The sequence below is a fragment of the Myxine glutinosa genome, chromosome 6, assembly GCF_964187855.1.
Source record: "Myxine glutinosa chromosome 6, kmMyxGlut1.1, whole genome shotgun sequence".
Lineage (NCBI taxonomy): Eukaryota > Metazoa > Chordata > Myxini > Myxiniformes > Myxinidae > Myxine > Myxine glutinosa.
The window spans coordinates 81,111,604-81,136,203 of NC_136266.1; the positions used below are offsets into that span (position 1 = coordinate 81,111,604).

At 43.6% G+C, this 24,600-nt stretch overlaps 1 protein-coding gene across 9 annotated transcripts in view; it reads right to left on the minus strand.

Moving 5' to 3' along the window:
- RAP1GAP (RAP1 GTPase activating protein) overlaps window positions 1-24,600 on the minus strand; it is a 572,300-nt gene that overhangs the window by 402,602 nt on the left and 145,098 nt on the right. For 2 of the 9 annotated variants that reach the window (XM_078780047.1, XM_068120447.2), the window contains exon 1: window positions 5,599-5,915. The exons of 4 other annotated variants lie outside the window; for them this stretch is intronic. In XM_078780047.1, coding sequence (XP_078636173.1) covers window positions 5,599-5,636 — 38 coding nt within the window. In that variant the 5' untranslated portion in view covers window positions 5,637-5,915. Of the gene's footprint in view, window positions 1-5,598; window positions 5,925-24,600 lie in introns of those variants that run through there. 3 more of the 9 variants (XM_078780043.1, XM_068120445.2, XM_078780050.1) reach the window with 3 other exon arrangements.

Below are 24,600 nucleotides of genomic sequence, written 5' to 3' on the forward strand. Positions count from 1 at the left end.
AAAATGAAAAAACTGATTTTGGTTATAGTACAGTACGGTACGATACAGTACGGTACGGTACGGTACTGCGGTGGAAAAACACCATTAGAGTGCTGCGCATTTGAAAACATCTGGTTCTCTCATCATAAGTAAATTAGCTTGCTTATTACATTTTACTTATTACATTTATTACATATGCTTATTACTTATTACATTTAAGGGAGGAGGATATTTTTGTAAATGTCATGGTTTTTGAAGTATTCAAGGCAGAGATCCCTTTGTTTTATTTTTCTTTCGTTTTTCTGGTGGCGGAGGGAGGAGGAGGGGATGGTGGAAGCTTGGCACAAGTCTTTCACAAACTGGATAACCAGGGCTGATGTTTGATGCAGGAGTTATCTGACCTGAAGTTCGACGAAGCTTGTTTGATGCCTTCTTGTGAAAGTCCCAAAATCCAGAAAATAAGAAAATTAAAATACAATTACGAGTAAATCAAGACTCTCTGCTCACCTTCACTCCTTCATTCCTCTTTACTCACACCTCTGCAACAAACTCTCTCACTCTCTTCCATCCCACTCCTCTCTCGAGGTCTTTAAAACAGCTGTTCACCACCATCTCTTACTTATCCCCATCCAAAACCTTGATCTCTTCTACCCCCGTTAATTGACCCCAAATCCACTTTTTTTTTTGGAAATACCGACTTTTCTTTCCTAGAAGTTCTAGCAGTGTCCATGTGTTTTATACTTTCCCACCCCGCCCTCCCATGCCTCCTCCCTCCAAGTCCTGTCCCTCCCACAGATGTCCTGTTGTCCCTGTTCTCTCCCAATGTACTTGTGTGCTTCCCTCTCTCGCCCCATCTTGTCTCCCGCTCCCTTTATTGTATGTTTTGTGTGTCCGTTTTTTTTGTGTGATTGATGTTAGCTCTTACACGAGCCTCGATCTTGTATACAAAAAAAAAAAAAAAGTTAAAATAAAATTAAAATAAAAGAATAAAATGATACTAGCAGGGACCCGCAGAACATTTGCACAATGTAAAATGTGACTTCAAACCCATCCCCCCTCCAAACCTGAAGTCGTCAACCTCCAACTCCCAACTCCAAATCATTACTCCCCTTCCCAATCCAACCCACCCAACCCCCTCCTCCTAAAGGCTCAACCTCCCCATCTCACTCGTAACTCTGTCCCATCTTTGCTCTTCCATCCCCCTCCCACCTCACACTCTTCCTCCTCCCAACCCCAACTCCTTGGCTTCCCATTCGTTCCCCTTTCGCTCATGAAAACAAAAGAGCATTACCATATCGATCATTGCATATTTCTTCATTACCTCTTTGAAACAGCGGAATACTTAACTATTTCCCCTTCCTTGTCATGCTATCACCGACTTCACAGAAACTGCAATCAAAACCACAACAGCATGGTTCCGACATATCATGGTTCATCAAGGTCACCTATCCAACTCACAATCCCACGAGAAATGCAGAAACCCCGTGGAATTTTCAGCGCTATATTTTTGACCACTTTCAAGTATTGAACTTGAAAGTGGTGACAAACAAGTATGAAAACGACCAATTTTTTTTTATTTTTAAAATGAAAATTTTGAAAAAAACAAACAAGGTGCAGCACACAAAGGGTTAATGAGTGTTATTTCATGTGAAATCCTCCACAGATGACTGACTTGTAGGTCCCTTCATGGGTTTACAAGTTTGTATCTTGGTAGATTTTCTGTTTTGAGGAATTGTGTGTTATCCCTACATCGGAAGTCTTCCGACTTCCTGATATATTGTCAAATCATTCGAAGTTTGATATCAGATTTCAAATTGGTCACTATTTATGCGATAAAATCAAATTCAGGAAAATGACAAAAAACATAATCATCTTCTTCATAGCCACTTCAAAATAATTTTCCCAGAAAATGTCCCCCCCACCCCCACTTTTCAATCGCGATCAACGCCCCTGAATATGGGTATATATTTTGAGATAAACTAAACGCTAAACGCATCCGATAACACCATCAATATCTGGGTTCAAGATTCGATTTACCTACTGCGCATGCGCAGCAGTTATCACGATAAATAAATTCCATTATCGTTATCGTGATAGCAACTGGAAAGCACAACAATCATCCCATCGCAAGTATAGCCCAGGCCAAGTGCATATATAATACATCGTGGGTATATAGCTGCTAGACTGACACCAGAGGCCCGAAGCATGAGGCCTGTTTGGCCTTCACAAAGGCCGTAATGCCTATTGGCTCCAAACTTTCGCTCTTTCATAATCCTTTTAACAGTCACTTTGGTCGTTTTACTCTGAAGGGAAAACTTATAGGGAGGGCATGGTGATTGTGAACATGACAGATCCGAAGACGTCTTTGGCTTCACTTAGCAAAAATATGGTGGCCGTATGATTTTTTTGGTTACCATTATGGGTGGAGTCAGGCCATTTTTGTTGTTCATCCAATGGGTGGAAAGGAGCGTTACACACATACAGACGGATGGACGGATGAACAAGCATATTATTACATCGATACATAGATGCCAGGATAACTTTGAGGTATGGCACTCGACTTTCAGCAGTCCAGCCTAGGTTTTAATTTTGAGTAAAGGTGCTTACTTAGGTAAGCAGTGCACCGTAATCCCTTCTTGTTATCCCCCATCGTAATCCATGATCTTTATTACCCCCCATTAACCCTTCCTAACTGAAGCCTCTTAGTTTCTGGTTTCAGTGTTTCCACAGTCACTCTCTTCTTTTAATGTTCGATCAATCCCTCACTGGTTATGTCCTATTGTTGCCTGCTATCAGTTCAACCTCGTTCTTCCATGATCCTCGCTCTTATAGAGAGGAATAAAAATACCTTTGAGGTTTTGATTCCATGAAACAGATAAAAATATAAGCATGAGGTGAAATACTGTATGTTGATGCAATACTTACAACTCGCAAATGCACTGACAAACCTAAACAGCCCCACCCTTAACACACACTCTCAACAAACCCCACTAACAACGCCAATCACGTCATATGTGAATCAAACATGTAATCACGAATAAGAATTTACACAAATAAGCCAGAAAGCATATTCACCACTCCAAGACAAACCTACATCGACCAATTAAACACATGAAAACATTACAACGTATCGATACAAAACCTAACGGATTTGGGCATTTAAAAATGACGCAATTTGGCCCCAGAATGCTTTGCACACATGCACAGAACTCTATCAACAGCGGCCATCACAGCACACGTAAATATTTCGTGCGTGCGAGATAAGGATGCTAGCTAAAATGACTCACAAAGCTTCTAAAATAAGTCAAAAATACTTGGAAATGTACAAGAAAAAAAGGGGTGTGCATTTGCACCAATGAAAAAGTTGGAGAACTCTATCAACTCGCCAACGGTACTGAGATCTTACAGCTGCCCATACTGCAGGCTCCCGACAATGTAGTCTGGAGTCTGCAGTGCAAGACCAGATGAACTGTGGATGGGCGCGTGCTCCTCCACATCCATATTAAGATACAATCAAACCCTCAACGATCGATGCCAGTAAGTGGACTTTAAACCTTGTGGAAGTTCCTCCTGTGAACATGGCAGGATTGTTGATTTATTTAATAGATGTCTGCAATTGGAAAGACGATGCTGTGCGTTATTACCAATAAAATCATGATTACCAACCCTTCGACAAAAGACATCTTCACGACATGAAAATACACAAAACTTGTCCCAGCTATGTTGACATGAGAGTAAGATGTACCCGGCAAAATTCCCTGAGGGAGACACCGTATTTGGTTTGGGTGGATCTTAATAGCGATTGGAAGGTCACATCTGGGGCTTGTCAATGCACACGGTAAGTTGAAACTCAACTTTTAAAATTATGATATTTGCTTTTAATCATGTTGGGGGGCGAGAGGGGAGCGGGGGATGGAGCGAGAGCTGTAATGGCTGTTTTTTTTTTTTTTATGTTAATGGGGCCACAAGAGAAATTACAGCAAAGTCGATAGCATGATGTTGCAAATCCCCATGCTTCCCACCTAAAGCAAAGTTGAAAGATGGTAAAAAGTTCCAGCAGGAATGACCCAATATCAAATTTTTAGTTAATTATTTTTCCGTTTTGACCCTTGTTACCCAAAGTCCCCACCCCCAGGAGCATGAACCCTGGCCCAAATCCAATAGATATATTTAATGCATTCCCCAATGTTGATTGCATGTACAAATTTCACTTTTTTAATGTGCCCTTAATTGCATTTTTGGGTGTTTGACCTTTTGAACCTGCCCCAGGGAGCGAGACCAAAAATTGCACTGCTCTTGCACCTTTTTTGCATGTGGTGATCATAACTACCAAGTTTGCTGAATTTATGCCCAATGATTCAGGAGGAGATTGTCTGTCCATCTGTCGCACAGACAGACACACAGACCAAATTACAATATCCCCCAGTTGTTTTTCAAAAATAATGGTGATAATTATAGTATATTTTTGCAGGTTGCCACTTGATTGTATTACCAGGAAATGGTAGGAACTTGACACCTGAATGAATGGTAGGAATGGTAGGAATGGTAGGAACTTGAACTATGCACAGATATGTCTCGTGTTTCCTCCATTTCCGTGAGTTTGATTCATATCAAAAAAATATAAAAACACAACAATTATGATTAACCATCTTGACATTGCCACTCTTTCGTCTGAATGCTGAAAATAATGTTACAAAGACTATTTGACCGACAGATTTCAGCCCCGACCAAGTTAAAAGTGCCCCGACTAGCGGAGCATCACTGAAAATCACAGCACATGCGCAAAAGTCCTCGTTTGCATTCATACGTCATATAAAAACTCCTGTATTGGCAGAAACCAACTTTCACCTCAATAATAAAAAAATTGATGTTCAAGCAAATGAAAATTTCGAATCAAAATATCCCCCTCCACCCCCCAACCCACTATAAAACTTTTAAAAGAATGTGTTGATAATGTAAGAAAAAAAATTTTCTTAATAAAAATGTTTTGTTTTTTTTACATTTTTTTTACAAAAATTTTTTTTTAAATATATATTTTTAAATCTCTAAAATAATGTGTTGATGTGTTAATTGATTTGGGAGCCACATTCGTCTTCAAGTGCAGGGAGTGTGAATGAGTGGACGCAGTAAATAAACAGCATGCTTTCTTTGCATCCCAGGAAGACGCGTCATTCACAATTCAAGTACAGTACTGCACATTACATCAAGTGACGGTGTATCTGATGAAGACGTGAAAATGAAATGTTTGCACGAAATATTGTTCACCTAATCGAAGTTTCTATAACTCCGTGTGTACGTTAAGTGACTAAATAATCATTTATATTTTAACACAAATTAATCAATCGGTCACAGGTAAATCCAGGTGAGGACCTGACATGAGACAAAATTTCCATTTTAAAAATTCCAGTAAATTAAAAATAATAATTTCAATTGTAGTTATTATACAATTCGTATTACAATTATCCTCAGCACGAATGCAGCTGAAACACGAACACCAGAAGAAAACGACGGTTGGAGGTCGCGGTGCCGGAAACGCTGGAAAGTCAAGTTTAAATGTGCAAACGCGCCGGGATTCCGGGCACGAGATCCAGGTACCAAGTACGTGGAGCCGGTACCCACCTGGCGTAACCGCCAAACGTGAAGCTCCTCTTGCGCATGACGCGGCCACGTGGTCGGAGCGCACGGAGCGAGCCGCACGGATCGGCGACTCGGCGGGAATGGAAAGGCGCCCCACGCGGAGCGCGCAAAGGACGCGGGCGGGGAAGCGCGCGATGATCGCGGGCACCGGTAGAGGGAGGAGATACCGGGAAGCCCGCCTATGGCTGTTCCTGCAGCGTTCGTGCTGGGAGTACGTATGTGTACGTTCGACGTGATGTACCCACGAGCACGAGTGTGGCGCACAAACGGTACCGGTGCGTGTAAAAGACAAGTACTGTAATGCTAATGGTGGAAAGATGGAGGGGAAATGGGAATGGAGATGAGGAAGAGGAGGGGCAAACCTGGGGGAGGAGCAAAAAAGGAAATGGGAGGGCGATTTAGTGGGGAAGGGAGAGGATCTGGAGGGGAAGGGAGGGTGGAGGGCAAGGGAAGATTGTGAGGATAATGGAGGACGGAGAGGGTCATGAGGACAGGGGACAGCAAGGGAGGGGAGGATTTGGAGGTCAAGAGAGCTGTGGGGGAGGGCAGAAAAGAAGAGGGAAGGTGGAAGAGTATGTGGAATGACGAGGAGGGGATAAAAGTTTCAATTTAATTGCAACATCTGAACTCACTTATTACAGACAGTAGATTAGTTTGACCCAGAAAAACCATTTATCGAAGGTGAAGAGGGTAGGTGAGTGGGAAGTTTTTAGAGAAGTTACTGATGCAATTTCAAGTTTCCCGCCATTTGACCATGAGTGCTACCTCACTGACCTTCAAACATTTTGCTACCTCGGAGACATGCTGAATGGAGAAGGTGGATCAGACTCGGCAACGGTTGCCAGAGTGAGATGTGCATGGAAGAAGTTTCGGGAACCGAGTGGCGTGCTGATGAGGAGGGGAGTGTCGTTGAAGCTGAAGGGAAAGGTGTATGCTGCAATTGCTGCATGTGTGAGAAGTGTTATGATTTATGGGAGCGAGACATGGGTAATGAACGTAGAGCAGCAACGAAGGCTGGAAAGGGTGGAAATGCGAATGGTTCAGTGGATGTGTGGAGTATCGTTGAGAGAGAGGAAGACAAATGATGAATTGCGAAAGATGATGGGAATAGAGCCTGTGATTGATGCTGTGAAGAGGAACAGGTTGAGATGGTTTGGTCATGTGTTGAGGAAGGATGAAAGTGACTGGTTGAGAAGAGTGATGGAAATGAATGTAGAACGAAGTAGAGGACGGGGAAGACCGAGAAAGACTTGGCTAAAGATGGTGGAAGAAGAAATGCGGGCAAGGGGGTTAACAAGGGGAGATGCAGAAAATAGGGCAAAATGGAGAAGATTGTCATGGGGACCGCAAGGTTAACCCCCGCTCTAGCAGGGAAAATGGCCTTAAAATGCATGTTGTGTGTTGTTGTTGACCATGAGTGATGGATCTGCGGAGAGGACATGGCTGAAGTATTTTGCAGTTACAGTGAGTTTACTGGATGGTAAGCGGTGGCCGGTGGGTCTGACCGATCTTGTTTCTGCAACAGGCCAACCTGGAGGAGGACAGCACCCTGGGGCATTCTGAAACACACACCTGGGAAAAAATGCGCTTTTACCTTGAGATAGATTGCGCTTTCAGCACGAGGGTAAAACCTGTTGGGTTCCATTTTTAGCTTTTTGTTTTTAATTATTCCTTGTTTTTGGGTAGAAAAGTCATCCAGTCATGTTTTCTGCAGATACACAAGTCAGGTGTCACTGATTTATTGGCTGAGAAAAAGTCCCTTCAATCAGATCAGAGATTTGAATAAAAATAGGGGCAATAACCCTGGGAGCTCACCTGGTAGAATAAAGCAGTATACTACACCGACTAAAGGTATTTTAAATACTATCACGGTATTTCAAACCAATTTCAATGTTAAAAAAAAAATTGTATACCAACCAAGTCGAGGCTCGTATAAGAGATAACACATATAACATATAATAAAGGGAGCGGGAGGCAAGAGGGGGAGGGAGAGGGAAGCACAACAACAGTAGAGAACAGGGACATCAGGAGATCTGTGGAAGGGAGAGGGCTGGGGTGGGGTACATGGGATAAACAAGGATTTTCAGGAAGGAAAATGGAATTTGAATGAAGTGGTTTTGGAGTGGATTAACGGGGGTAGAAAAGATCAAGGTTTTAGATGTGGGAAGATAAGAGATGGTGGTGAACAGCTGTTTCAAAGACATGGAGGGAGGAGATTGTTCCAGAGGCGGGAGAAAAGAGGAATGAAAGAGTGAAGGTGAGCAGAGTCTTGATTTTGGCAGTTTCACCAGAAGAGGGTTGCTGGCAGATCTTGTGCATCTTGAAGGAATATTTGTGGGACAGAGCACAGAGAGAGCTGGGGGAGCTAGGCCTCAGAGGATTCGGTAGAAGATAGAAAGACCACCCACCTGCCTGCGGTGAGAGAGTGAAATGCCCTTAGAATCCGCTTCATCACGGGAGATACCAATCATTCTGCTGCTCTTGCACTTCCTCTCTCTGACCTTTTTCACCCAGTCATTTTCTCTAGGTTATCTTCCATCTGTTTGGATGTCAGGAAACATCACCGCATTGCATAAAAAGATGCAAAAACGGATCCCCTTAACTACAGACCAATTAGCCGACTTCCAATTATCAGCAAGGTCATGGAACCGATCATCGCAGTTGACGTAAAATCATACCTTTTCTCCAATGAGCCTCATTTACGATCAACAATTCGGATTCAGACCAGGTCACTCTACCTAGAACATGCTGCTCCCAACATTGGATGTATACCCTCAATGTCAGATCAGGGTCATCTCTCTCGACATCTATTGAGCTTTCAATACAGTCTGTCATCCTTCCTTGCTCTCCAAACTGTCTGCATATGGCATCCAAAGCCAACTCAACTCTTGGGTTACTGACTTCCTCCACTCTCATAGCCAACGTGTGGCACTCAACAGAATCCTTTCATCTCCTCTCCCTGTCAAGGCTGGAGTGCCCAAAGGCAATGTTTTGGCCCAGTCCTGATCTTCATCATTGATCTCTCTGAACCTGGAAAATCCTCTTTGCAAAAACGAACACAGTCTAAGCTAGTCTTTCTTTCCGGTAAATCGTTATACAGGAATTTCTGGAAAATAGCAGGAAATTGAATCAGGATTCCTGCCTTCTCCCAATTTTTTCAGTCTTGGCTTGGAAAGTTTTGGCTCAAACCATCTTTCATGGCAAGTGTAGATATGTTTGCGCTTGTGCTGTGTGCTCTGTGCACCTCCTTTCCCAATACAAAGGAAAGACTCATCAACTTGTATTGTATGGCCTTCAAAGCCATCTCTCAACCAAGTTGATATGTGTGCAATGGTAAAAGATGCAATTGAAGAATTAAATTTATGACATCATTGCTGCCAGTGCAATGATTGTGGACTGATGGACATATTGGATTTAAAATAAAAACATAAAACAATCTTCTCCGGAACCACTCGACAGATCGATGTGAAACTTTGTAAATATGATCGACTAGCCACAAAATTTCATCGTCGTAGGATACATGATCTGGCAAAGACGACAGTTACAATGTTGAATTTCAGTTAAAACCTTTAAAAAACACCTTCACTCAAACCGCTGAACCAATGGATCTGAAATGTTAAGTACGGTATATCATCTACTACCCATGGAGATACAAGGTGGATAATTAAAACGTCAGCCGTCACATGGTTTGGTAGCCATATTGGATTTAACGAAAACCTAAACAAAAGCATTCCTTCTCTTGAACTGCTTAATCAATTGATTCTAAATTGCATATATATGATCAACTTGCTCTAGGGAATAGAGTTTGAAAACTGAAACAACATAGGAAACATGGTCTGGCAGCCATATTTGAGGGTAAAACCTTTATAAAACTCTTAAACTGCTTCACCAATAGATCCAGACAACTTTAAGTATGTCATCTACCACTTTAAACTGCATCTACCATGGGGATGCAAAGTGCAAAACTGCATCATCAAAATAGAACTCTTAAACTGCATCTACCATGGGGATGCAAAGGTGATAACTAAAACATAATCGATCCTGCGCTTTGCCAGCCGTCTTGGATTGAACAAAAAACTTTTTAAAATCTTCTCTGAAACTGCTGAACAAATTGAAACAATCGTTACGCCTAGGTCCCCCGTCGGTGAAGTGATGTGAGTTGACAAAGTGGAAGACGCAAGGCGGCAATCTTGGATTTTGACGTGGCGACCCAATTTTCAATAGCGTTCTTCCTTATGCGTAGAAACACCCACACACCAGATTAGAAGTTAGTAGTTCGTTTATTTTTCAAGATATTGTGCTCACAAGTTTCAGACATATATATGGTGGCGGCCATCTTGAATTTTCACGTGGCGACCCAATTTTCATTGCGTTCTTCCTTATTCGTAGATACACCCACACACCAGATTAGAAGTTAGTAGTTCGTTTATTTTTCAAGATATTTCGCTCACAATTTTCAGACATATATATTGTGGCGGCCATCTTGGATTTTGACGTGGCGACCGAATTTTCAATAGCTTTCTTCCTTATGCCGAGATACAACCACTCACCAGATTAGAAGTTCGTAATTCATTTATTTTTCAAGATATTCCGCTCACAATGTTCAGACATACATGGCGGTGGCCATCTTGAATTTTGACGTGGCGACCTAATTTTCGATAGGGTTCTTCCATATGCCGAGTTGCACCCACACACCAAATTAGAATTCGGTCCTTCGCTTACGCACGCACGCACGCACGCACGGACATATTTCGCTCGCAAGGTTCAGACATATATATGGTGGCGGCCATATTCGATTTTGACGTGGTGACCCAATTTTCAATAGCGTTCTTCCTTATGCCTTGATACACCCACACACCAGATGAGAAGTTAGTTGTTCATTTCTTTTTCAAGATATTCCACTCACAAGGTTCAGACATACATGGCGGCGATCATCTTGGATTTTGACGTTGCCATCTAATTTTCAATAGGGTTCTTCCATATGCCGAGTTGCACCCACACACCAAATTAGAATTCGGTCCTTCGCTTACGCATGCACGCATGTCCGCACGCACGCACACACGCACGGATGCACGCATGCACGGACTGACGGACGGACGGACGGACGCACACACGGACGGAGGGGAAAACGTCACATGGGTATACATGATTGACTACCCATGGAGAATAAAGTTTGATTACGATGACATAATCGGTGACGTCATATGCAGCCATATCGGATTGAAGCAAAAAAACCTTTTAAATCTTGTTCTCTGAAACCGCTGAACCGATAGATGTGAAACTTTAAATTATTGTGTGTCTGATAAAAGCAGAGTCGTATAAAAGTGGAGCAGCTTGGGCCACGGCCATAACTGCTCACTGTTAAAAAGCGTGCTTCTAGTTTCATATTCATCTTCATTGGCGCAATTTAGCCTTAATGTGCACAAAAGTGGGAGCTAAACATCCTAATAATCAATCAATAAATAAAGCTACAGATAATGGCAACATATGTGACATAATAGGGTGCATATAATAAGGGTACATGGGCCATAATAATAGCGTAATTAGTTATCGATGGTATTTTTGTTCAGAATGAACGTGTGAGGCGAGACAATGCATTCCACAAATGCTACTAGTTCACTTTTAAATTCATTTTCCCTGCAACTATTTAAGTGATTGACACAAACTTCCAACACAGGAGTGCCTACCCATTGAGTGTTTTTTTTTAAACAAAGTTACATGATGATTGGATGGAAAATGTGGCTGCCATTCCAAAAAGTCCGTTTTCTGTCGGCATGGGTTGCAGGGTGTTTCATGTATTCGGAATAAATGGCCTCGACCTCACTTCACTCAGCCTCAGCCGATTTTTATTTATTTATTGACAATTTCATCTTCACAATGTAGATCACACTCAGCAACTCTGATTTCTCTTATCTTGTTAATACTAAAATATGTTTGGTGTCCGAGAGTATGATTTTTTTTTTTTAACCACCCAAAAGCTTCCTGTGCACAACCAGCAGTTTTCAATTCATATGGTGGAGCAGTTCAAGAGTGCATTGACATGAAACACACACACACACACACACACACACACACACACACACACACACACACACACACACACACACTTCTGGAGAAAAAATGCTTTGTTTGAACTGTGTGGCTCATGTGTACAAGATGACTTATTTTGTACATAGTATGTAGACGTATTGCTTTTACTTTGTACCATTTGATTTATGCGTGAAATGAAAGTATACTTGGTTTGTCTCCCCTTGTCTTTTGTTTGAGTTGTGATATTGCTGTACATTCACTATTAAAGTAATTAAGTTTGAAATACAGAAGATACCATTAATTGTTTTTGGCCAGCTGCGTAAACATTACCTTGAGGTGACTTAATTGAAACCTATTTAGAGCTTATTAATTGAACGCACTGACATGGTGCATTCTGGTCTATAGATTGGAGTCACAATATAGGGAGGACAAAAAGTAGTCATTGTCTTGTGTCTAGACAGTTCTGATGACTGAGCAGCAAGGAACCATGCACCTGTGGCCAGACTTTGTCTTCACATTTCATGTCACTAAAAGAGTGGTCTTGGTCTGGCTGTTTTTTTTTTTTTTTAAATAAAAACACTATGGTACCATGTACGGGACTGAGGTGGAGATGGCAACTGACGAAGACAAAGGTTGAGCTGCTGTTTGAGAACCTCTGGCTGGGGGAACGTCTGTTCTGCCCGAAGTGGACATCTTGTACTGTACACATCAGTCTGCCCAAAGCCAAGCGAGAACAAGTGCTGTTTGCAGACAACTTGGGCGAGGCTGTTCTCAACATACAGATTCAGTTCCTTTGAAGACAGCGATTCTGCTTCCCATGTGCTGGGGTCAAGCTTTGCCAGAAACAATCAACTTGCTCCATGTTACTGGAGGAACACTGAGCTGTACTTAGCCTTTCCCTTTTGTCAGCCCAGCCTGCTCCTGCTGGTTCAGAGCGTAACAATGTCCAGCTTGATCATAATGAAAGCAATGATAACAGAAAGGAGTTTCTAACTTCATGCTTTGTTCTGTTTTTCCCATCTTTGTCTTGTGTTTTAACGTTTGTATTTCCCTGTGCGGAGACGTTTAGTTAAGCTAAGTTCTCTTGATGAGTATAACTGGGGGGTTGAGTCCATTTCATTGTAAAATACTGTGACGGATATGGTCTCGTGAGTAGAATGAGCGATATATTGCAAATAGTTATTTCGTAATATGTGTTGGCATATTTGTGCATATTTGTGGGAAGTGGGAGGTCTGCTATAAACTTATGTGGTATAGTTCCCGGAAGTGATATAACTTGTTGAGTACGCGTTCATAAAGATGTAGCCCCCCTGTCCTGTCCAAGTGGCAGTATCTAAGCCCTGCTTTTCTCACCTCCCTTCATTTTCTGAGCCTACCCCATCATTTATTTGTCCTTATATGGAAACTTCCACCATCCATTTCCACCACCATGTATTTCCTCCGAACAATAGCCAACGAGCACGATCCACACCGCAATCAAGGAGTCAGCACAAGACCATCAGACTGGCAATAAATATGCCCTTACAAGGACATTTGGCTGGCCGTAATAGTTTATGAGCAAGACCCATGTTACAATTGTGGAGTTAGTGGAAGGCCACCAGACCGGCCAAGGACATGCCCCGAGGCCATCTTTCTGGCTGCGTTTGTCAATAGGCATGCCCCATGGGCATTTCAAAAAGCCCTCTGGGAATTATAAAGCACTGATGTCTTGTCTACAGGCAGTGTGGTTTGTGCTGTCCAGTCTTCAGGTCTGTGATCGTGTCTTCGGTTTTGCAGTCGTGTCTCGTCCCTTCATCTGTGGGCCGCTGCTATTACCGCTGCGTGTGCGTGCTAGTGGAGAGAGGTCACCATTGAGAGCCGAGACTTGCACTGAACCGCTGGATGCCTGGGAAGGACCCCAATGGCCAACCGGGCTGAGGACAGACCCACACCACATGCACGAGCAATGCTGTGCAGATAGGTTACTTGTCTCGTCATAATACCCTTGCTCGGTCCTGCGTTTCCCCTGAGTGAATGAACAACGCATATTTGCTAAGCCGTCATAGTTTTGGGGAGCATTGTATAAAATGTATCTATTTAATTGTGATCGCCACTGTGCTTTCTCCCCTTCCCTCTCCTCTCTTTTCTCTGGTAAAAAACACCCCTGTTTTGATGAAAACTGTGTGGTTGTCTGGATTGGGCTCTATAGCACTTAGAGAATTGGCCGTTTAACATATTACATGGGCTCAGCTCAGACATGAGAACACGTGAAACGTCTTCAACATGCTTCACTCGGCTATTCCTGTTGGTGAGTCCGCCATGGTCATTTTGATCAGAGACGCCAATTTGTACCAAAATAACCTGGCAGGCACGAGACCTTTTCGTTCCATACACTCTGGGAGGCATGATGCTCGCTCAAGACCGCATTCATCTTGCTATAATTCACCAAATGTCTGTCTGTCTGTTCCCAGGTACCGCAAAAACAGCTGAACCGATCGCAACAAAATTTTGGGTGGGTAATCCTGGGACCCCCTTGAGTCAAATTCTCCCATCTCCCAATTCAAGTCCCATCGCAGACAGATCATTGTAGATGCGATGTACTATACAAAAACAACTATATTGTTTTTCTAATTTTTTCCCAATTTTTACAATTAACAATTTTTCTAATTTTCCAGTTTTTCCAAACACGATGGAATAATATTTACCGATATGAACGGTGATGTGGCTTTTATTGAAATTCTACAAATACTGTTTAGATTTTGATGATTTGTGTGTGATGTGATTTAACTGATGTTTATATAAATCGTTTAAAACAAAAAAAGCCTTCAATTTCCGATATTTTGCCTTTTCATTTGGGCCTCCCAATTGAAGCCTCGCCCATAGGGCGGGTACCGTTGCTAGTCATGACAATACAATGACATTATGCGTTTATCATAAACAGTGGCCATGATAGTATGGTGCATAGATAGCAGCACACTTATCGTTGGCGCTCTCTAGTTTGGGTTCCATTGCCAGCCCGACTATAAATTGTCAGATTGGTGCTTCAGAGGCAGGACATTTCATCACAAAGCGCTCCATCCCTCAGATGGAGCTTAAGCCAGTATTATTTCTGCTAGCATGAACTGGTGGACACATAGCATGAACTGGTGGACACATAGCATTAACTGGTGGACACATAGCATGAACTGGTGGACACATAGCATTAACTGGTGGACACATAGCATGAACTGGTGGACACATAGCATGAACTGGTGGACACATAGCATTAACTGGTGGACACATAGCATTAATTGGTGGACACATAGCATGAACTGGTGGACACATAGCATTAACTGGTGGACACATAGCATTAACTGGTGGACACATAGCATTAACTGGTGGACACATAGCATGAACTGGTGGACACATAGCATGAACTGTAAAACAGCTGTTACCACCATCTCTTATCTTCCCCCATCCAAAACCTTGATCTTTTCTACCCCCGCTAATTTCACCCCAAATCCACTTTTTTGAAATACCAACTTCTGTCCTGGAAGTCCTTGGTGTCCTTGTGTTTTATACTTCTCCCTCACCCCCCCACCCCCCTTCCCACGCCTCCTCCCCCCAAGCCCTCTCCCTCCCACACATCTCCCTGCTCTCAAATGTTGTGTTTGTGTGCTTCCCCTTCTCTCCCCATCTTGTCTTCCGCTCCCTCTTTTTATATATTTTGTTTGTCTGGTTGATTTGTTTGTGAAGTAAATGTCAGCTCTTTCACGAGCCTCGATTCAGTATACAAAAAAATAAAAACAAAAACAAAAAAAACTGGTGACTTTGGGGTTTTGTGAACCTTCAACACCCACCTGTAACTGCCCCGTAAAGGTAACCCCATGACAGGAAAAGGCCATTTGGTTCATCATGCTATGTTCCATTTATCAGTGCAACCATGCCAGACATGTCAACTTTCCAAGGCCAGCCATCTCCCTAAACAAAAGCTCTTACAGATGAGCAGATGATGGCAACAATCGTGTAACGACTCATTACCTTAATGCTCTGAGAGAGTACTTTGAGACAAACAAAATAACGTTTTAATAGCATCTGAAAATAGGAAAGTGAATGTAACAGTATGGGGGAGAAGAGGGTATACTGTATATCTACTTCCAGATTAATAAATAGAACAAGCAGAAATGTGTTTTAGATTTTTCACAAATTTATAAACAAACTTATAGACAGATTAAAAGAGTACCTGCTTGTACCTGCGTATTAATTGACACATTCAGTTGCTACAGGTACCTCATTATGCTGCAGATATTTATCTACTCTGGCATCACTGATGGCATGGTTGGCTCTGCAAATCAAGCAGATGCTATAAGTATCCCTCACGCAATGTGAAGTGAAACAGTATACAGGTGTAGCCAATAGCATATTACATTGTAAAGCGTAGTATTTATTACCCTCGCTAGAGAGGAGGGTATTGCATTCGGGTCCATTTGTCAGTCGGTTTGTTTGGCCGCACATCATTTTCACAAATGTAGACTGCACTTTTATCACATTCTCTTTTTTCAACCGAGCACCTCCATAAAGTGTGTACATTTGGAATGTGACTACGTCTATAAAGTATGTACGGTACAATTAGAATGCAAGTACGTCTATAAAACACGTACTTTAAAACCACACAAAACAAGTGCGGACTCGGGTATGCAATATTTGATTGTTCGTTCTAGTTTTGTATTGTTAAGATACCTTGGCCCAGAGACCTCAAATTCTTATTTATCCCTTACACGAGCCTCGATCTTGTATACAAAAAAATAATAATAATAATTGGCCTTAGAGTGAGTCTTACTTATCAACCCTTGACAAAGGCTTCCTTGGATGTTGAAGGTGCATTTGCTGACATTTTAAAGTTTTCCCTCGGTCACCTTAGTTCAGGTATTTTCTTCGTACAGGGGTAAAATCCTTTTATTTCTGTACAAAAATATCACATGTAAGGTTAGCATGTATTTATAATGATGTCCTTGTGGAGTTAATTATTGTAGAAACGGGACCGTTGTGCTGCAATGTTGCAGGCGACCTTCGTGTACCTTTCTTGCGGAATATTGACTGTGCTCTTGGAGGCCACAACATCGGGGAGGTTTAAGTGGTCTGTGGAAAGGAACGACAGGTTGTCTTTGGTGATAAACTTTTCAAAATAGACTTCCACTGGCATGACTTGGTCTTGAATGGCATGGAGGTAGAAATAGAGGGCCGAGCTCTCAGTTTGTCAAACACAGCTGAGTTACCGAACATCTAACAATGCCAATCATGGCAAGTTAATTCCCCCAATAATCCAGGGGAACACAAGAGGGTTAGGGTTAGGGTTAACACATGCACATTGCAACGATACAATGTGCATGTGTGATGTCATAACAAGCTTTTCACTACTTTGCATAACCATGTGCTTTGATTCTTCAGGTGAAAGTGCACATGTTCAGTTTGTCACACCGATTTAGGTTTTTATAGCTTTGTTTACGAAAAGTTTCTCAATTGAGACATATGTCCAGACAGAAACTTTAAAATCCTGCTTTGAACACTGCCCCCCTATAGGTTGTTGATCTTTCTTCTATCAAGACCCTGCTGTCTGGCAGGTGATGCAATGTACGAAAATCAATGTTTTATCTTCATCAGGGTAACTTGAACTGTCCACACTAATGATTAACTGCATTGGAGAATATACGAGGAGCGTTTAAATTTTTAAAAGCTTCAACGAATATGAATGAATTATCGTTTTAAGGCAAACTTACATTTTTACCTATTCTAAATTTACCTATTTACCTATTCTAAATTTACCTATTTACCTATTCTAAATTTACCTATTTACCTATTCTAAATCGGGGTACACACCGTTATCATTCATCTCAGCAAGCTGGTACTCAATTTGCCGAAGGATGACAGGTTGAGTCAACCACCCAGGCATTAATTCAGTGATCGACAAGGATTCAAACTCAGGATCCTAGGATCCCAAGCCCGCACCCTAACCGCTTAGCCAACACCAGGCTGTAACGTTTAGAAGCTTATGAACGAGAAACTCAACAATAGTTTTTATTTTTCAGTATACTGATTCTGATGTACCATACTCTGTTGCAGAGTGTCTGTGCTGCCAAAGCAGTTTCTTGGCAAGGGTTATACTGAGTGTTAGAGCAGTAGTTATAGCAGCAATTTTGAACTTGGACATGGTTCCAGTGATAGTTCGCCAATATTTCACGGAGAACACCAATATATTTTTATGTGCACAAACTCATGCTGGCAGAAGGGACGCCAGGTTTAACGTCCATCCCAGGGATGGCACACATATTTATGGATCACCCTGTCTGTGAAACACCAGGATGACAGTTTATAGCTGGGCGCAGATTCAAACCCAGACGAGACAGCTTAGAGGTGAGTGTGCGTACCTCTAGGGTCTAGGCCATCCTGTCAGATCTTTTCAATACCTACAAATATAAATAAATATACAAATATAAATAAATATAAACTTCAAGATTATTTGAATCTCCCATGACGAAGCTGTGTCTATTGGCCTATCGCTTTCCCATCGCAGACAGGTCCGTGGTCTCTGTCTTCTACCACCCCATTTCTGATCTTGCACCCCCTGCTCTGTACCCCCTAAGTTTCTGCAGGATGTACTCGGTCGACCATCAACCCTTTCTGGTGAACTCTCAAAATCTAGAATCACTGCTTACCTGCACTCATTTGTTTCTCTTTGTTTGTTTCTCACCATTTGTTTATGACCTGCACTTTCCCACCTGTGCAACAGACTTTCCCTTCAATCTCATTCTTCCCTCCAAATATTCAAGACAGCTGTTTACCACCATCCAAATCAATGATCGTTTCCACCCCATTACTGCCCTCTTTACTCCCCCACCTCCTTCCAAGTTTCCAGTTTTTACTTCCTGAGAGTTTTCTTCTGTATCCATCTTGTCCTCCTCTACCCCTCATTCTTCCACAAACACATTTTTTGTCCAAGTCTCTCTTTATTTGTCCTTCAACTCTGTTGTTGGTGCTTCACCCCTCTCTCTACGGTTCCTTTTGTTCTGTTGTATCCTGATCAGTTCAGTGTTCTCGTATATACAGTCACGTGAAAAAGTAAGTACACCCCATGTAAAGTTTTGACTTTTTCAACATATTTCAACATACAGCTATTTGATCTTCATTTCAACAATATTGAGAGATAAAGGTGATATAATATAACAAATATCATGAAACATTTACATTTTGTAGTCCATTGTATAATTTAAATAAACATAAATGCAAATTTCGCATGTGGAAAAAGTAAGTACACCCCTACATTTATCACTACTTCAAATACCTAAAATTAGAATCAGGTGCACCAGCTCAGGTGCAAATGATTAGAACATCGTTAGAGAGGATCTTGGAGGAACCTGTCTTATTTAAACTTCAGACATTTAGTTTGGTTTGCTCTTTGTTGTTGAAGTGTGCGGCGTCACCATGCCTAGATCAAAAGAGCTCTCTGAGGCCTTCAGAAAGAAGGTTATAGATGCCTACGAGTCTGGGAAGGGATTTAAAAAGATCTCCAAACAATTTGAAATCAGTCATTCGATTTTCCGGAAGATCATCTACAAGTGGAGAAGACTCCAAACAACTGCCAACTTGTTCAGGCCAGGCAGCCCCAGTACGTTCAGCCCGAGAGCAGACCGCAAGATGCTGAAAGAAGTCTCTGAGAACCCCAGAATGTCATCACGGGACCGACAGGTAGCTCTTGCCACTGTTGATGTCAAAGTGCACGAGTCTACCATTAGAAAGATGCTGCACAAATTTGATCTACATGGGAGGTGTGCCAAGAGGAAACCTTTGCTGTCCAGAAAGAACATCAGGGCAAGACTAAAGTTTGCCAATGAACACCGAGGCAAAGACCAGCACTTCTGGAACAATGCGCTCTGGACAGATGAGTCAAACATAGAGCTATTTGGCCACAGTACCAGAAGACATGTTTGGCGAAAACCAAAGACAGCATTTGACCACAAGAACGTGATACCAACTGTAAAACATGGTGGTGGAAATATTATGGTTTGGGGGCAGCTTTGCTGCATCAGGGCCTGGGCAGCTCACCATCATAGAATCCACTATGAATTCTTCATTGTACCAGAGGGTGCTTGAGGATAATGTGAGGCCATCTGTCGGAAAGTTGAAGCTCAGCCGAAGGTGGACCTTGCAACATGACAATGACCCTAAACATACCAGTAAATCCACCAAGGAATGGCTGAAAGGAAAGAAATGGAGGGTTCTGGAATGGCCAAGTCAAAGCCCGGATCTAAATCCCATCGAGATGTTGTGGGGGGATTTGAAATGAGCTGTGCATGCAAGAAACATCCTGAAAGAATTCTGCATGGAGGAGTGGGCAAAAATTTCTCCCAGTCGATGCCAAAGACTGGTAGACAGTTATAAGAAACGCCTACTTGAGGTTGTTTCTGCCAAAGGGGGCAATACCACCTATTCGAGCCAAGGGTGTACTTACTTTTTCCACTTGCGAAATTTGCAATAATGTTTATTTAAATTATACAATGGACTACAAAATGTAAATGTTTCATGATATTTGTTATATTATATCACCTTTATCTCTCAATATTGTTGAAATGAAGATCAAATAGCTGTATGTTAAAATATGTTGAAAAAGTCAAAACTTTACATGGGGTGTACTTACTTTTTCACGTGACTGTATATATATATATATATATATATATATATATATATATATATATATATATATATATATATATATATATATATATATATATATATATATATATATATCTTAGCTGTGAACTCTCATGCATTTGGCGTGAGACTCATGCTTTTTCAACTCGAGTCATGCTCTCACGCCCAACTACTGAAATTTCACGTTTTGATTTATTTTTTTTAGAAAGGATATTTCTTTTTAACAAAGTCATTGGACCAGTCCCTTGTCATTACAGCTGAGTTTCCAACCCATGAAAAACAATGGCACTTTCAAGGTTGTTTGTGGAGCCACTAGATCTGCTGAACCAGACACCAACTTCACTCTGACATAACAAGCGGTGTAACTTGGTGCTCCAAAGGATATCCAAGAAGACCAGACCACTTGCTCCCTGCAGGAATTTGTAATTTGTTCAAGGAGTTGGCAATAACTTCCCAACTCTCGACAAAAGATACCAAGATATGTGCAAATGTATGAATCAACCTGAATCAATGCCAAGCATTCTCAAATCACAATTGAAAACAGTAATTTATTAAAGATATGTATCCATATTCTTTAATTTATTGTAGTAATTATTGTAGTAATCAGCCCTTTGTCACCACGCTGGGATATTAAGCCGCCATTTTGCTTCGACCTGCTCAACAATGTCTTGCCTAGGAACAGGCCACAATGGTTTCTGCATGATGAAGTACTCAAAATTTATTTTTTAACTTTCCTCACTCATATCATCGAATGCCTGATCTTCCTGTCTACGAATCTCTGTATACATTGCTTTTGTAAGTGCTATAGTTTTAAAATTAGTAGGTTGGAATGATTTTATGCTGTTTTTTTAAATTATATGATGCAATTTTCCATGATGGATTGTCACGGAATAATTAAAGTATAATAGAAATCTGTCTGCGGATCAGATGTCGTGGACTAAATAAGTGTAAAAATCTGGAGTGAAATATGAAAAACTTAAGTAATTAGCGATTCTTATAATGAAGTGTATTTACATAAACAAGGCTGTGATCCCTCCTGCTCCATATTTACACAAGAAAAGACGAATATGTAATTAATTAGTCTGGAGGCCAGGGAAATTCCCGAGCAATATTTTTTTTACTTCTTTCGCTCCTCCATTGCCATTCGCCGTTTTCTTTCGAAGTTATGTACAAATACACTTTAAGTTATGTACACGTCAACTTTCGTACATAACATCACCTCTGAGTTTATGTACATTAAAAAAACTAAAAGAATGCGTTGAATATTTGAAGTGTTTAATTTTAAAACAATGTTGTGGCGGACACGATGGCTCGCTGGCGCGATGACATCATTCCACGCACCAGGAGGGTGTCGGCTACGCCCGAGGGGTAGGCGTGGCCTCGGGATATACACGGGGCTCACAGCCCCGAGCACGGCAGTGCTATAGTTTGAGCTTTCGAATAAAGACGCTTTTTGTTACAAACGTTGTTGCTTCCCTTATTGGCAAAACAAGTCGTGCGCATAGCACCGCACTACATTGGTGACCTCCGACTAGTTCAGCCGTCGCTGACCTACAGAACGTGCCATGACAAGCAGCAACGCGGTAGCGGTGAAACTCCCTGAGTTTTGGGAGGCTCAGGCCGAGGTATGGTTCATACAGGCCAAGGCCCAGTTCCAGCTTCGTGGCATAACGGCGGACGAGACGCGCTATTTCCACGTCATCGCCGCCCTCGGGCCCGGCACAGCCGCCCGAGTCGTGCCCGTCCTGCGGAGCCCACTGGCCGACCACAGGTACGAGGTGCTCAAGCATCGCCTCATCGCCACGTTCGGCCTCACAGAGGACGAACGGGCGGACCGTCTCCTGGACCTTCCTGAACTCAGCGACACGCGACCATCAGTCCGAATGGATGACATGATGTCGCTACTGGGGGACAAAGCACCGGATTTTTTTTATTCTGGGTGCTCTTTTTACGCCAGCTACCGGCCCAGGTATGCCTCGCGTTGGCCAGTTCCAAAATAAAGGAACCCCGCGCGCTGGCCGTCGAGGCCGACAAGTTTTTCGCGGCGTGTGACACGCGGGCGAGCTTCGGTGCGGCCGTCGCGGATCACGGGGCTGATGCTGATGCACCACACCTCGTGGATCTCGAGGCTGATGCACACCTCGTGGCCGCCGCCACGCCCCGCCCACCATCCCCCCCGAGAAAGCCGCGGCCTCCGCCACACCCGCCACAAGCCTGGTGCCATTTCCACGCCAGGTTCGGCCACAAGGCAAAGAAGTGTTGCCCGCCGTGCTCGTTCGGCAAGTCGGGAAACGCCCGGGACGACGCTCGATAGCGGCTTTGAGCGTCGGCCTTTCCGGCAGCCTTATTTTTAAAACGGACACCTAGTCCGGGCGCCGCTTCCTATGCGACACAGGTGCACAGGTGAGCGTTATCCCTGCCTCTACGTCCGGCAAGCGAACCGCGGGCCGGGGCCCCACGTTGCTTGCAGCCAACGGAACACCCATACGCACGTTCGGGCCTCACTGCCTCTCCCTGCCTCTCCCTGCCTCTCACGTGGACGTTTGTAACCGCCAGCGTGCCCATAGCATTGCTCGGTGCGGACTTCCTCTGCGCAAACGGGTTGTTGGTAGACGTGAAGAACAGACGCCTCGTCCAGGCCGAAATGTTCAGCTCGCTTGCTTGCGCGCTGAGCAGCTCGTTGAGCGGCTCACTGAGCGGCTCACCGAGCGGCTCGCCAAACGGCTTGCTGAGCGGTTCGGTCCCGGCGAGGTTGGTTTGTACGCTTCCGGCAGCGGATGAGTTCACCCGCCTCCTCGCCAGTTTCCCGGCCCTCACGCGGCCCACCTTCTCGGCGGTGGCCGTGAAGCACGGTGTGGAACATCACATACCCACCGTCGGGCCACCGGTCTACGCGTCAGCCGCCGGCCACCGGTCATAGCACCGCACTACAATGTCCTTTTGTCGGCATTTTGATTTTTAGATGGCGATGAGGATAAACATCGAGACGGTGACCTATTTCGGCCATATCAATGAATTCGTCCCTCATGGAGCAGATTTTGACATGACAGATAAGTTAAAGGTGGCAAATTATTTATTTTTCCCAAACGTGGTAAAAAAAAAAATGCTTTATTTACTGTCAGTAACACAAAATACACCAGAATACTGGAAAATTGGAAACTGGAAAACTGGAAATTGGAAAACTGAAAACTGGAAAATACACCAGAAATAGATCGTCATTTATTGACCGAGTGATGAGGTTCCAAATAATACAACTTCAAATTTGGTGATTGTGGTGTCATGTTTTTCAATATGCAATGATCCATGTAAGAATGCCCTTTCACTTTTATGAGTGGGAGGAGGGGATGGGGCGAAGGGAGATCAGAGAATTGGGATTTGGAGGGAGTCTTGGAAAAACATGGCAAAACATGCAACATTGTTAGTCCAGCAGTCAAATTGGATTTTTTGGGGGTTCCCGGTCCGGTCCGTGAAACTTTAGTTTGACACTTTTTCGTGCAACTGTGTCACCTCAGAACATCATTTTTGGGGGATGCCAAACAAAAAGGTGTGGCTGGGTGTGGTCTTTGGCCTTTTGATGACATTGTGGTGCTGTGCACACATGACTCGATTGCCAGAGGTAGGCCACAACGCGTTGGTACATACAAAGAGTCTTTATGAAGAGCTCGCACTTCAGCACTGGGCGGGCTCGAGCATAGAGCCCGCATATATGTCCCGAGGCCACGCCTTGCCCCCGGGCGTGGCCGATCGGCCGATAGGCGGGGCATGCATTACAGTTCCCCGCCTGGACGTTCGCGTCACCTGCTGGTGCGCTGAATTCTTGTCCCTTGTGTCCGCCACACGCGCCCCCCCAGAATTCCCGCGCACCTGGAGGGTGAGTTTGCGGGGAAGCCGGATGACCCGGCCGAAACGCCCCCTGGCGATGCATGCAGGGCTGTGGGGTAGCAGGGCTGGGGGTGCCGGGGGTCTGACCACCGGGGGGCGGCCTCGACGCGGAGGCAGAGCTGCTTGCGGGGGGTGGTCCAGATCGAGGTGGGCCGGCTTGAGGCGGTCCACGGAGACACGATCTGGGGCACCGCCGATGTCGATGGTGAAATATTTGCCCCCGGTCTCCAGCACTTGGAAGGGCCCGTCGTACAGGGGCCGTAGCGGTGCCCGGTGGGCGTCGTGCTGGACGAAGACGTACTCCGCCGTGCGAAGCTCTGGGGCGACGTGGGAAGTCGGGCAACCGTGGTGTGCCGTCGGCACCGGGGCGAACCTCCGGGCAGTCTCCTGCAGGGTGGAGCGCTGTTG